The sequence below is a fragment of the Solanum lycopersicum genome, chromosome 5 (genome assembly GCF_036512215.1).
Source record: "Solanum lycopersicum chromosome 5, SLM_r2.1".
Lineage (NCBI taxonomy): Eukaryota > Viridiplantae > Streptophyta > Magnoliopsida > Solanales > Solanaceae > Solanum > Solanum lycopersicum.
The window spans coordinates 16,076,491-16,091,471 of NC_090804.1; the positions used below are offsets into that span (position 1 = coordinate 16,076,491).

The 14,981-nt window shown below is 34.2% G+C and overlaps 1 protein-coding gene across 4 annotated transcripts; it reads right to left on the reverse strand.

Moving 5' to 3' along the window:
• Positions 1-576: 576 nt before the first annotated feature.
• LOC101252879 (OVARIAN TUMOR DOMAIN-containing deubiquitinating enzyme 11-like) lies at positions 577-14,328 on the reverse strand. Of its 4 annotated transcripts, XM_010322728.4 has the most exons (10): positions 14,052-14,328; positions 13,753-13,957; positions 13,466-13,539; positions 12,972-13,026; positions 12,806-12,880; positions 5,661-5,734; positions 5,533-5,581; positions 2,031-2,115; positions 1,439-1,495; positions 577-1,153 (listed from the first exon to the last, which is right to left on the reverse strand). In XM_010322728.4, exons 2-10 carry the CDS (start codon positions 13,930-13,932, stop codon positions 1,110-1,112), a joined length of 693 nt encoding a protein of 230 aa, XP_010321030.2. In that variant the 5' UTR covers positions 13,933-13,957; positions 14,052-14,328; the 3' UTR covers positions 577-1,109. The 4 variants fall into 4 exon arrangements, 3 of the variants coding, with proteins under 3 accessions (XP_010321030.2, XP_010321032.2, XP_069154044.1); XR_011221188.1 differs by having other exon boundaries at positions 5,529-5,581; positions 13,753-14,324; XM_010322730.4 differs by lacking the exon at positions 1,439-1,495 and having other exon boundaries at positions 706-1,153; positions 13,753-14,322.
• Between the last annotated feature and the right edge of the window lie 653 nt (positions 14,329-14,981).

The following is a 14,981-nucleotide window of genomic DNA, read 5'->3' on the forward strand; positions in this document are numbered from 1 at the left end:
AGAAATCCTTTCAATTAAGGGAGTCTTCTATCAGCAGATGCACTTTATTCCTTTGGGCAAATCAAACCGTTTGGCTGAATTAAAGGAAAGCCACGTGATGTTCATTGGCAATGAGACTTGTCCAATAAAATAAGTGAAAGAATAAACCTGCTTCTCATTCATCCAAAGGTTTCAGGTTTGAATTTTAAGTATAAAAATTTTTCCTGGTCGGAAGCAGTTTCCTCTTAAATGGGGCACAAAACCAGATTGGTCAGCCTCCAATGAAGATACCAAAGACCCAATGAAAATACATTAAAAGAGGATAAAAAAGCGCATTTGTCATCCCTTAAATAAAGATCTCTAATTTAATCCCTGAATATGGACCCTAATACCCTACGCATAGCCAATCCTAATTCATCAACCTCCAATATAGGTACTAGATACCCAAAGAAAAAAAAGGGAGCAACAAAGTGCATTTGCCATCCTTAAATAAAAGACTCCACATCGAAAAATCCTACATAGGGAGCATCTCCACCCCCACTGCCCAAATGGAGGCCCTAGAGGTGCGAATCTAAAGGAATAAAGTGCAACTGCAGATAAAAGAAAAACTATAAGGAACATATAATATAAATAAAGATTATCCTGAAAGTACATATTCCTTATAAATTATGAGATGGCTATGCTATGTACCAACTAGCTAATTAAATACTACTAATACACTGAGGATAGTGAGCTCTTATGTATTTGTATTCAAACTATATATGTTCATTACCCTCAATCTTAAACAAGACCCCATTTGAATTCTCTATAACTATGCAGCTCATTATATGTTACAATGATTCCTAATTGGACTATTTCTATGCTGGTCGTAACCCTTTTCAGATATCCAGGCATAGACCAGTTGCAGTTACACATTTATGTAAATACTAAAAATGCATATATAAAGATTGTTGATATAGTCGCGTCCACTATCAAGTACTCAGTAATCGTCGGAAAAGAGTAAAGAGTAATGAGTGCAGTAGAGTACTCCACACAGATCGACTCGAATCTTGGACATCCTCCATGTATAATGTGTTTCATCAAGGCATTACACCCAAATGTAAGTCTCAATACTTTAACTGGTGAAAGCCTCAAAAAAGCCAATGCTTCTTTCTGCGCACTCTAGCAGGCACCTCTGTTGCACATCAAGATAAGAAGATACCCAATATATCAGCAATCAATGATAGTCAAGACCAATTATTTAAGGAAGAATGGAAGTACAAGTGGCAGAGGTGGGTAGAATATGGATTCAAACGGGTACAATTGAACCTACCAGTTATGACAACATTGAATAAATATGTGAAAAATATTTAGTTACGAACGCATAATTCAAAAAGTATTAGATTTAGTTGTAAGAGACAAAGGTTGAACCCATTAAGTTTAAATTTTGGATCTGCCTCAGAGAACAAGACTGGTGTACCTCCAATTACGTATAGAGAATTGTAGTGCACTTCACTCCAGAAACTCAGCCACAATTCTAAAAATAAAGACCAAGTTGTTAAATGTACAAAGATACAAAGAAGAGAAAAAATCAACACCTATTACAAATTGAGAACACAAACTAAAGTATAAAGCAGTGCTATTTTTATGTTCAGTACATGTGAATTTGCTCGACTACTACATCGTTCTTCATAGTAAGTTGAAAAACGAATTTGAAACAAACAATGTTCCTTATTGAACCTAGCCAAGGTTACTTGAACATTTCAATTAGTTTTCTCTAGAAGACCACAAACACAGATGTTTGCCTATTTAAAGAGAATCAGCTAAAGAACATCCATAAACATGATCTAAATTTGAATTTCTACAGGAGAAACATTTATTTACTATGGTACAACAAAAGTACTATCAATCAGAAAACATCATCCTATTAGTTTATTTTGCATAGGATTATGTCTCTTGGTAGTAGCAGCTTGGTAGCACTTTAGGTAAGTATGTGTACTAATTCACATACGAATGTATGCATGCATGTGTGGGTGTTTTTGTGCATACATGACAGAGATGTATGAACATACCTCTAGAAGGCTGTATGTCCTTAGGAAGAATCTCAATGTAGCCATTTTCGCGAAAAGAAGTGACCAAACATATTTTTACTCCATACTGCAATCAAAATTCAACAGACGAAGAGTTACAACACCATCACAGTGGCCCACCCCGAAAAGGAAAAAAAACATATATATAGGAGAGATAAGCAGCACAAGAAACAAAAAATGGGTAAAGCAGTTCTCAGAAATCAAGAGTCTAGATATCCTTTAGGCAGATAATGTCCAAACTTACCTAGTTATTCAGAGGCTAATAAAACTTGGAAGATGTAATATCATTTCTTTACATCTTTCAGAGGCTAAGTTGCTCGGACTCGGGTGCGGGTGTCTGATACAAGTACATATTAGAGGTTGGATCCTTCATGATCTAAATTTTAAGATTCGGGAGTAGAATGGATCTAGGTATGGATATGGGAAGCGAGGATTCGGCTAAAATTAATTCAAATATCTAAATAGAGTTGAAAAAATATGCATAAATTATGGTAGACTATTCGGAAGGAATGGAACGCATGAACTTTTGAGAGCAAGGATAAAAAATATGTGCCTGAATCATGACTTTATTCTAGCTTTTGTTTTAATTTCCCTTATATAAAGAGTCCTAATCTAATACAAGTAGGGAAAATATTTTACAATATTCTAATAAAATATAACAAATCTAGACATATTAATCTATTAACATCTACCATATAACTTACATTTATTTTCAACATTATAGTTTGGGAATTGACTTCTTTGGTTATTCTTTCCCCATGAAGAAAATATGGATAGAAAATATCGGTACAATATCCTAGAATCTAGAGCCTAAAAGATGCTAATAAATATACAAACAAATCAAAACAGCTAAGGCATGTACCACCCGCGCCTCACTACAATTGTTAAGGGGCCGTTAATTCCCATTGCTAAAGGCATGCAGGGCATCACGCGTTGCAAGGTGGTATCAGCCCCACGCCTTACCTGTACAATTTATTCCCTTGCTTGCATACATTTTAGAGGCAAGGGAATAAATTCCTCTGCATTCACAAGACGTTGACTAACAAGGCGCACGGCGCATCTATTTATAATTACATATATGATATAACAATAATTTATATGAAATTGCTAATGATTCGATGGAACTAAAGGTGCAACAAAGAGTTAGATTGTACTTGTTTTGGTTGAGCAGGAGAAGAATATTTCTCGACAAGTCTAGGTGTAAATTTAGTTCACATTATTTGATTGACATGCGTGACTTAGACGCAATGCCAACACAAGCTTAAGGAGCAGTTGCACTATCGTAATTGTACTATTGTCTATGTCGTGCATCAATGGACTCTTCAAGTGATGTTTGTGGTTTTCTTTCTTAAGTGCAGGTATGTGAATTTTATAATGTACTAAGTTTTATTATGATAAAACAAAAATTCTTAATTTTATTTTTTGTAGGTATGCGCTTGGGAGTGTATTATCACACTGCAGCCTTGGCTGCCGCATACATGTCAAGCGTTTGTAGATCACTTGTGTGCCACTACAGGCGTACCTTCAAGTGCTACAAAATTAATGAGACTAAACCACTTCTAATTGATATATGCTACACATGTGCTAAAGACGACCCCTTTAGGCTTATCCATTCATTTGATCACGTGAAATCAGTGCTATCAAAGGCGCGCTTAAGCCCTAAAGCTAGGCTAAAAACGTGTTGAGTGCTTCGCTCGCTTTATGTGCGCTTCAATGTCGTCATCAATGAGCTTCTTACGAAGAAGCGACACTAAACAATTGATATTTCACTTTATCATAATTTTTTTTCAATTTCTTTGGTCATATATTTGCCATTCATGATTATAATTATTTGTCTTGGACTAATATATATATTTGTATTTTCTCCCCTTGGCACCTTTTTTATCAAAGTCCACGATTTATTTGCGCTTTATGCTTAAAGCCCCCACGGACCTTAGAGCCTTTTTGTGCTTTTTGCAATGATATAAGATATTGTACTCCACAGGTATAAACTATTATTTGGACACTTGCTAATGAAATATCTTAAGACATTTGAATAACGAGCTGATAATTTGTCATGGTTATGGTTTCACAAAGTGTTGATGATCTTCACTTCCTCATATTTGATATCCTATTCACTAGAGCGTCCTTACTTTTTTACTTGTTATTTTGTCCATTTGACATATATGTCATATTTTATACGTACTTGTGTCGCTATGGTCGAGGGCACTACATTTACATAAATGCATAATATGGCGCACTGGTTAGCAGACCATCCCACTAGGCACTGTTCCTCTCAGCTATACATGTGGTGAGCTCCACTTCTACTTGGAGCTAGGATGTGTCTAGGACTGTTTCCTGTATATATTCTATGATTATGGGTAAGTCGGGGCCCTATCCCGACCATATGATAGTTGTACATTTTTTATTTTAAGTAGAGGCATCTTAGATTCTGCGGTATTTGCATATATGAAGTCAATCATTCATATCAAAGACTCACATTAGTGGTGAGGATATTTTTGAGCTATTTGGCCAGTTGTAGGCATTTTGAGCCATAAATGTAACAGGGTAAAGTTAATCTATTTTGAATAGTCTAGGGATAATTTTGGCCCTTCTCCCTAAAAGCTACGTATGCATGTCTTCTAATTTGACAATTGAGATATCAAAGACTTTCACATTAGTGTTGTATGAGCCGTTGTTATAAATTTTCAAATAGAACTGAACAAGTAAAACAAGAAGCTCACAATATTAAAAAGATCAATTTGGGTTGATTGAATGATGAACCAAAAACAACACTCCACTATGACGGCTAGCCATTCAATACCAAAGACAACATTAGAAAGCTCTATCCTAGATCCTATTTCCTTAATTTAGAAAAGACCAAAACAATGTTAAGTTAATTCAAATAATTAGGAATAGAATTGAAAACCAAACAGCCAAAGAAACCCAAAAAAAGATACTAGCAATATCATAGAGGCGGCCCGCTTTGGGTTGTGGATGTAACTTCTACCAGCATGTGGTAGCATAGTTCCACATAGGAGTTAGTGCTCACTTCTAACACTTTTGACTAGTCTCTCACTGCTTTGCTTTGATACCATAGCTGCACCTTGATTCCATTCCTAGTTTAGACTTTAGAGAGCTATTGGAACTCATTTTTGCTCATCCAACAGGATTAATCCTTACTGAAAGTTTTATCAGGCAACTTACTGAATTCCTTTTCGCTTGTCTAAGAGGATTTCATTCTTATAACAAAACTATGTGTTTGCTCATCTAACAGGATTTCCTCTGAAAATTCCGAGTCAATGTTAATAGGGAACATATAGAAACTGTATGAATTGAAGCCCACCAAAACAAATATATTTGAAGTAGGGCAGGTGTACACATCTTATATATTATAGAGCATATTCTTAGTTTTAAGATGCCTTATAATGATCTACACTGCCTACACATGCATTGAATTATGCCACTAAAGCAAGTTGAGAAAGAAAGACACTCTCTTACTTACTTGATCTGCAGCTGCTTGGAGAGTGATATGATCTCCCCATTCCCTCAACCTGGCTTGAACAAGAAATAGCTAGTTAATTGTCTATCTGGTCTTCTTTATGTAAGCAATAGATGGAAACTAGTTTTCACCTCTTCATCTTCTTCAGGTAGCTTTTGTATTTCATGGGAACATAACTTTCATAAAACTTTCTGAAATGCTTTAGCTGAAACAGATTAGAAACCAGGATAAGCACAACAACAACATACCCAGTGTCATCCAACAAGTGGGGACTAGGGAGGGTGATATGTACCAGACCTTACTCTTACCTTGTGAAGGTAGAGAGGAAGAAACAAGAATAAGCACATATAGATTATATAAATTAGTACTTAAATGTGATTTGGAGTCACAAAGGATCATATCGATGGGGCATCATTCCGAGCCACCAGGTCACTCTCATAATTTTAAGTCTTAAAAGAATATTCCAAATTATAATGAAAAACAAAATGTTATTTTCAGTACCAACTTTGTAAATAAGTAGCAATCCTTTGAAAGAAAAACACAAGCAAAACTCAAAGAAAAAACAAAACCTCATACTAACCATGAAATATCGTCACAAAAAATTGCTCTATGACTAATTGACTTAACAAGATGCAAGTCGCAAGACAATTATTATCCAATCCAATGTACAGTTGATATTAATAGCAGCACAGATTTTCACCAATTTCCTGAACTCAATACATCTAAAATCATATTCATGTGGTATACACTCTAGGAAGAAAAGTTGGTCCTTATACTAGAATGAATGTCAAAATCAAACAGGTACAGGTACGTGCACTGCAGTAGGAGTTTAGGACAACGATAACAAAGTAGTAGCCAAATTGGGACTTAATAGGGTTGAAATCATTCTTATTCTCTAATTGAACAATGGCAAAGGTTGATATCCTAATTTCCTGGATCAAAGTGAATTATAAGTTGAAGCTTAGAGACTATCTAGTAAACAACTTTCAAGAAGATCATCAAATTGATCCATAATGCTTGTGGTGTGCCATCTTAGCACCCAATATTCAGTTCATTCTTATGGTGTTCTCAATGTTTAACTTTTGATTTTTAATATCCTCCAACTACGCCATTGGAATGATTTTGGATAGATTTTGAAGGGAAAAACTTAAATCACATAGAACCTATAACAAAAGTACAATATAGTTTCTTTTCACTTTTCAGTTTAACTTTTTTTATCAGGTTATTGTTCTATTCTTTTAACCAGTATTCAGAGGAAACAACATGAGTACAGAAAATGATATAGCTCCAGTACATTCCACTCGCTAAGGGCTGACAAAATCCAAAAAAGCAAAAACATTATCCTCAAAATGCCCCAGAAAATAAACTTGATTTTATACTGAATAGTTGAAGGACCATTTAAAGATTGAGGCTCGAGGATATGGTAAGAAAAAACTGAACATTAAGGTTTGAGGATATGACATTAAAAAATGAACATTAAGAACTAAACTAACACAGGGATCGCAAATATCAATTTTGTCATTCTCGAAAACTTACTTATGTCTCACCTCCTCTTGATTTCTAAAACAAACTTGATTTCGCAATCATATATCACAAATACCCGTTTAACAAGATCACGAACTAGCTTAAGAGACTCCAACAAAATTCTTAGTCACTCCTTGCAACCCCCGAATTTCTCTCTCTTTTAACTATCAAAAATTTTCAGGCTTTCTTCCTCAGATAACTTCTACATTTCACTGCATTCACTATCCCATCAATTAACAATATCTAACCATTAGTATCAGTATTATCTTGTCCCCGGCCTGTAATTATGTCATATGGGTCATCCCACTCTTGAATGCTCTACTCAGCCAGACATTAGGTTACCAATTTGACCTCATATGGGACAGATTTCATATCTATAGAATTGAGCAATGTTTTAAGCTCTTTGAGAAAAAGGAGGGCTTTGTGCATTTCTTTAATCAGGGTTTATGTAAAGCCACAAGTACAGATTTTTTTCAACTTTTAAAAGCCATAACTCATTTTTACAAAAAGAACGACTGCCACTTTTTTCTTCCGACTTTTCGTTTTCTTCTCGAGTATAGGATTTTATTCCAGTTGTTTAGGTTTCTTCATTTCTTGGCAGTACCCTGTTGGCTTCTGCAAAATGACATATGCTTCCTGCTGCGTGTGTTAAAACATCAGATAACATTAAACCAGGCCTCTTTTTGCATAAGCTAATAAACTCAATTTCATCTAAATTTCGGCACCAAATGATTCAAACATGTAACAACCCCCGCATGGTCGTTTTGCACTTTTCAATCAGTTTACCCAGTTTAACTTTTCCTACAGTTTCATTATGTTGTTTACGACATGTGGGGATGGATGGCACAATTCCGATGCGATCAGATGCATTTGTGAAGATTTTCATCTTTGAAAGTTTAGAATTTTCCATTTGGAAAGTTTAACCAAAGCCAACATTTTGGTTAAGAAGTTTGGAGTTTGAGTTATGACGGCTCCAATAGGTACAGATGGTGATTAATGACTTCATTGAATGTTTTGTATAGATCCCCAGGTGCTCATGAGTGAATTGGATTATTGGTTGAGTTTCTGGTTAAGTTTGGCAATTTTAGTTGAACACTGTCAACATTTTGTCAAGAAAACCTGGGATCGGTGATTGGGTGATTCCAACAGGTTTGGATTGAGTTTCAGACACTTGATTGGTGATAGGTCTAAAATGGATATATTTAGGCATTAATTTTCTCACATTTTAGAACTTTTTATTGGCTTTTAAGTAGTGATTATATTGTTTTATGCTTACTATTATATTTTTTGTGTAGAAATAAAACGGTGTGAGAAGATGAAGAGATTTTAAGTAAAATTGGGGGGAGGAGGGAGCTTAATTATTGTCCTTGTCCTCCGATGTAAAGGCAACAATGAAAAAAAGACAAGCAATAAAACATGCAGCAAAGATTACACTGGAAATTTGTTCCTAGGCAGCACGCAAGGCAACCTAGATTCTAATTTTCTTGAACTCATTTTGGACTCAGTTATTTCATTTGGGACTTTTCCTACACCTATAAATAGTCCACAAACACATTTTGAAAAAGAAAAAGAAAAAGACTTTTGACGTAGACAGAGTTTGGAGCTGACGTGGAGATGGAGTTAATTGAGTTTTACCTTTTCTTCACCATATTATTCCTTTTGTGTTATTCTTTGGATGATTTGTGGTATTTCGCCCATGTCTATGTGGAGCTAAATTTCTCGTTCTAGGGGGTTGTAAACGTTATTATTTGAATATTGTTTTCAATTAATTAGTATCTCACTGGTCAGCTGTTCAATAGCGTTCTTAATTACTTTGTTGCATAGCTAACAGTGAATACTATTCATGTATCTATAATTGAGCAGGACAACATAAATTATTCCATACGGTTGATTAGAGTGTATTCGCCTAATAGGAGGGAGCGAATTCTTGATTAGGCTAAACATAGCTTATTGTGTTGCTTGATAGATATACAAGGAGATATAAAAATGCAATATCGTTAATTCTTTTCTGCTAGACATAGAGAATTAGGTTAACTTGAATAGACGCACAATTAATCGACAGAAAATTGCGAGTAAAATTAACCATGCCAATCAATAATCATAATAAATTAATTAGTTAAATCAATAACACCATTGTTAGATAGCCCATTTCCCTGGAATGATTTTACCTCATTGATAACATACACTCTTTCTTGGTTAAAGGTCATTAGTAATTTTCTTTTTATTTTAGCTAGTTTATAATTATAAGTTCGGATTTTATTTATTGTTAAGATAATTCACATTAAATTAATTTAGTTGTCAGTTAATCACAAGTCACTATGGGTTCGACATTTGACTTTTAGTCACTTTATTACTTTAAGACCGCATGTCTTATGTGTGCGCGACATGTTTTTGGCATCAATTTCCAGACTTAGAAATTAACTATTTTCAAAATTAGACTTGTTTTGGTCTAGTCCAATTTAATTTTTTTATTTTTGTATATATATTTGTTTTCTATAGTATTCTTTATCCTTCTTGAAATGGCATCTCGAAATGTAAATTCATCGAGTAATTAATGGGTACTTACTTAAATATAATTTGTCATCATTTTTTTCAGGAGCAAAATTTGCGCATATTTTCTTTGATTGGAGTGTCTTATTCCTTTTCCCCAATCCTTTATTATAATTCTCCTCTTTTTTGTGATATTAACCAGAGTAATGAAGTGGAAGATGCGGAACATGATGCTCGGCTTAGTGATATGATGAAGCAAATATTGGAGCAAAACACATAAAATAGGAAAGCCATGGGGATGAGTGGCAATGCAAGCTAAGACTAAAAGTTATAATTATCTACAAGTTACAGGTTTAGCTAATACCCAATACCCATGACGAACACCATGCAGACGAAGAGAACGAGGTACCGCAAGAAGAAAGTTATGAAGAAGCAGAGATAGTGAGTCAATCTTGGCTAACAGAACAAGCTCAACTACTTCCTCCGTCCCATTTTATGTGGCAAAATTTCCTTTTTGGTCAGTCCCAAAAAGAATATCCCTTTTCCTTATATGGTAAGTACTTAAAGGTACAATTTTTCTTTTACCCTTGTTGGTCCCACTAAATTTTAAAAATAGTACTCCAATACCTTTATGAGGAGAGAGAAAAGTGAGTCTACTTTTTGACTTTTTTTTAAGGGAAATTTGGTAAACATTTCAAAGTCTTTATTTATTTCTTAAAACTCCGTAACCATTCAAATGTTTCCACATAAGATGGGACACAGGGAGTAATAAGCTTGCATGGGTTTGTCCATGGTGGTCTTCCAAAGAGGCGAAACATTTGATGGAAGGAAGAACTAAGCTCAGACAAGAGATGCACCAATTTGGCTTAGATATCCATAATTTGCACATTGAGTTGAATAAAAAGATTGAGGGATGTAAACATTTTAATGATGCGTGTTAGACCTCATTCTAAACATTTTTGTAGGTTATGTTTAGGTGGGGACATGAGAAACAAGCCATTCGAACCTATGGAGAAGTGTATAGATTAGTTGAGAGACTCTTACATTCTAAACTTTGCCACATCATAAAAGTAAAAATTGTTGTCCCTCACTTAAGGCCAAGAAGTGCAATATGTAATGTTCATTATATGGTCCTCTAAAACCTTTACCACCGCCCATGATGCAAAATTGAGGGATCAATTTGTATCTTCAAAGTGGAAAGTAGAACTGGTAAAAGTGTTAGCACCGTGTTGCTGCATTAAATTATTCATTAGTTGGGAGGCAACCAAATCTTATCATTTTCTTTACATATTTATATATCATTGTATTTTTTGTAGTATTATGTTTTTTTGTTTTTGTAGAAGTATGTGCAAGGAAGTAAAGTCATTAGAAGTATGCAAAAGCAAGCTGCAAAGTGAAACTAAGTGTAGGGTTCCCGTATAAAGAATTATGTCATGTTGGGAGAAGTCTGAGTATCCCCTAAGCTGCAAATGTTTCGGCATTTGGCCTTTCAGGGAGTTTATTTTACCCACGTTATTTATAGCATGCATTGAGGATAATGCACATTTTATGTACGGGGTAAGGAGATTGCTTGGATGCTTTTTTGTTCTTCTTATTAGGTAGTTGATAATTCTCACAGTTTTTCTTTATGCTTCGGTTTTTTTATGAGGGATGTAACTTGAACAGGGTAAGTTTTTACATTTTTTTTATTTTTTGGTAGTACTAAAGGAGAGAGAAGAAATACTTTCGGACTTGGTTGATACTAGCATATGTGGGCATGAACTTGAGTAGTATTTTTATATCAGTTTTGAATACCACTGAAATAACAAAGTTTCTCACACCTAAGCTCAAAGTAGTGACTCCGTATTAAGCTTTGTATTATGTTGTAGTTCGTATTACATGTCTATCAAAGAGTAGAATTGATCCACTTAGATTGAGACTTGTGTCATGAGAGGTGAGGATTTCTTGCATATATTCCACATATTGCTTCTCAGACTAGAACTTGATCTACATGTTATTGAAGCGAAAAAATCTTGGTCTGTTTAGACAATGATGATAGGCTTTATTCACTTCTACTAAACCAAGTCCATCAACATCAATGACAAGGCATTACTTGTTATTTCATCTCTTCCTTAACTACATATCTCAACCTTTCGTTCTTGGTATTGCTATCAAACACAAGCTTCGTAAAGAACCTTGCAAGTGTCAACACTGAACTCTAGCAAAACTGGCATTGTCCGAATTTCAGTCGCCCTTATGCTTGTGGTAGGTAATTGTGATAAAGAGAGCCTACGGTGTTTAATTCAATCTTGATATACAGAAAGAAAAAAAGCTACAATATTATTGAGTTGCGAATTATACTTCAAGCTAAGTTGCTTGGACTCGGGTGCGGGTATCCGAGACTGATGCAAATCCGAAAGTCAGATTCGGGAAATCTAAATTTTAAGATTAGGCGGTGCGAATTCGAGTATTGATATGGGTGCGGGGATACGGCTAAAAAATTTCAATTTTATAAAAATATAAGTATAAAGATATTCTAATTATATATAATAAAATATCACAAAATATTTATGAAATATACATAATAATTAATTGCATATTTTGGTATTATTGCAAACAAAATAAAAGAAGTATAATTGTGAAAGAAGAACGAGAATATAATAAACATTAAAAGTATAATTAATTTTATAATTGAAAGGAAACACATATCTAGAGAAACCCTTCCTCTAGTTTTTTTTTTCAAGAAAAACTGAAGAGGCTATTTCTTCAAGAAAAGATAAAAAAGCTATGTAATTTTCAAGAAAAAACTCCTCTTTTTTCTATGTACTTTTTTAAGTTTCAGGTACTTTTTCAATTTTATCCTCTTTAACTTTTTCAAGCTTCATCTTAAAAAGTACTCCACGTCTCCTCGGAAGACGTCGCCAGAAACTAATTTCTTTTTCCCCAAATCTTTTCTCGGCTTTGGTCAAAGTGTCCAGATCGGATTGACCGAATCCGACACGCACCCAGCGCCCGCGTGGGGACGGGTTCGCCGGCAAAAATGAAGATTCCGCACAACATAGACTTCAGGTACATATAACCCTCAAAGCGACAATTGTATCTTTTTTTTTGGTTAATCTAATAATCTTATAAAAATGTGAAGAGAACCTAAGCTGTAATATGTGATGATCCTAGTGAAAAACAATCCTCGAACAAAATGATTGTAGGCTTGGTAACACCTTGATCTATAACACATCATAATGAGATGATAGGAAAATTTATTAAAAATTTAATGTACCCGTACCTGTTTGACAACCTCCTTCCTCACATGCTTATGATACTCTGGATTATGATACAACTGATCTGCAAGGGCTCGAAACTGTTCAATAAGTCAAAGCAAATAGTCACAAATAGAACACATGTATGTCAAGTGCAGCAATGGCTTGTAGACTAGTCAAAAGAGAATAAACCTGGCAATTTCCATCTCCTTGAATTTGAAACTCAGCAAGGCCATATGCTGCCAACCTGAATGACAGCTAACATTACACATAAAAAGGAAAAATCCTTACTGACAATACCAAATTAGTACAGAGATAAAGTAATATCCTTCCTCCTTAATTAACTCCTTGCTGCGGGGTATCAAACATACGTAAGATTATAACTCATGGTTTTTTCCATACATTATGATGTCAACTACAGATCACAAATAAATAGTCCGGAGAACAATATATTGTAGAGAAAAACCGTAAAAACTGTACAAGCGATGGGCCATATATTTTCGAGGATTGCATCAGCTTTTCATTTTAACTATTTGAATAAACCTGTTTAAATTATATGAAACCAAATAAAATTGGAAAATTAGAGTCCCCGACGTCATACATCTGGCTTCTCCATTTCAAATTGTGGTTTCAGGATAAATTGTCAAGCTGAAGGGCTATGATACATTAAGTAAGTGATACACAACCTGCCAGATAGCCTCCCGTGGTCAAGTGTGGCATCATTAGGATCAGGTATCTGCCCAATAACCCTTGGAGTGTGCTGCAAAGACAATAAGATTATAAGCAGAATATGATGGTTAGTAGCATATTATTATTTCAAGAATTAAAGCACGCACTGAATCACTGCCTCATTAATACAGATGATAGACAAACACTCGCAAAATTCTTGATAATTAACAACATGTACATGACAATATTGAAACTATGTCATATACATAGAAAACCTGTCTAGTACAAGCAAATATGATTGTACCGGGATTGAGTCCAAATGAGAGAGTCTGTTCCCAAGCTTGCCCCCATACCTCGAAGCAATTTCTTCTTCTTCCGCCAAGATTTTCGCAATGGCATGATCATCCTCAGTACCTTGTGAACTGCTATTCAAACTAGAGGGAGAACTCGAGCTTGCTCTTGAATTTCCATAATGTCCATTCATATTACGATCAATAACAGGAATAGACCTATACAGCAAGAAGCAATTCCTATATATAAAAAATTAGGATTGATACATTAAGAAAAAACAAAAATAGAAAAGTAAATCTCGAGAGGATCTACCAGATACCCACAAACCCAAACCCAAACCCAAAAAAGAATGAGGGTATGGAATAACAAGTAATGTATATAATTTTGGATCAAGAACCAAAATCTGAAGTAACTCTAGGAGCAAAAGGTGATTTGATTTCAACAGTAAAAGAAGAAAGAAAGAATGGGGTTTGATTGAAGAATATAAAGCGTTAAGGGAGAGGGGTGGCCTCGGAGTGTCTCGTGAGTTGTGACATCGTAACAATTGGATTAGACGTCATTCTCTCACCCCGACATGCCCACCACAACCGAATCCATAAATTATTGGGAACTTACATAAATATATCAAAAATAAAAAATCTTTATCTTTTATAGAAATAATATTTTTCTTCGTTTTATCACTTTTAATATATTTATAATAAACTTTTATTTCATATTGCAAAAAAAATATATTATTCACATATTAGATAAGGTTTATGGATCGATAATACATTTATCACACATTTTAATATATATTTATAATACAAAATGTCAACTTTTTACCAAACAACCATAATATATTTTTAAGAATAGTTATAATACATATATACATTGCATATTCAATTCACTTCTAATAAATATTGCACATTTAACATAATATTGCTATTAATAGTAATAAATATAAAATATCGCTCAAAAATAAGTAATTATTTATTAAAACACATTCATCCATGTAATTTTTCCTAAATTATTATTCCCTATGTTTTACAAAGAATGATCTAATTTGACTTGACACGGAGTTTAAGAAAAAAAATTATATCGTGGTTCTAAATTAAAGTTATGTTAAATGTACAAAAATTTTAATCTTGTAGCCTTAAACATGTAATGTGAAAAAATGAGATCAATATGTTAAAAAACATTCATTCTTTTCGAAACAGACTAAAAAGAAAGGAGATCAATCTTTTTGAAACAGATGAATAATTT

What these genes read in the sequence shown, in the direction of transcription:
- LOC101252879 (XM_010322728.4), bottom strand. Translation starts at nt 13,932, where the DNA reads ATGAATGGACATTATGGAAATTCAAGAGCAAGCTCGAGTTCTCCCTCT. An exon ending in GGAAGGAGGTTGTCAAACAG is followed by an intron (nt 5,735 to 12,805) that starts GTACGGGTACAT and finishes AATCTGTTTCAG; the next exon opens with CTAAAGCATTTCAGAAAGTT. An exon ending in GGACATACAGCCTTCTAGAG is followed by an intron (nt 1,496 to 2,030) that starts GTATGTTCATAC and finishes CTTTATTTTTAG; the next exon opens with AATTGTGGCTGAGTTTCTGG.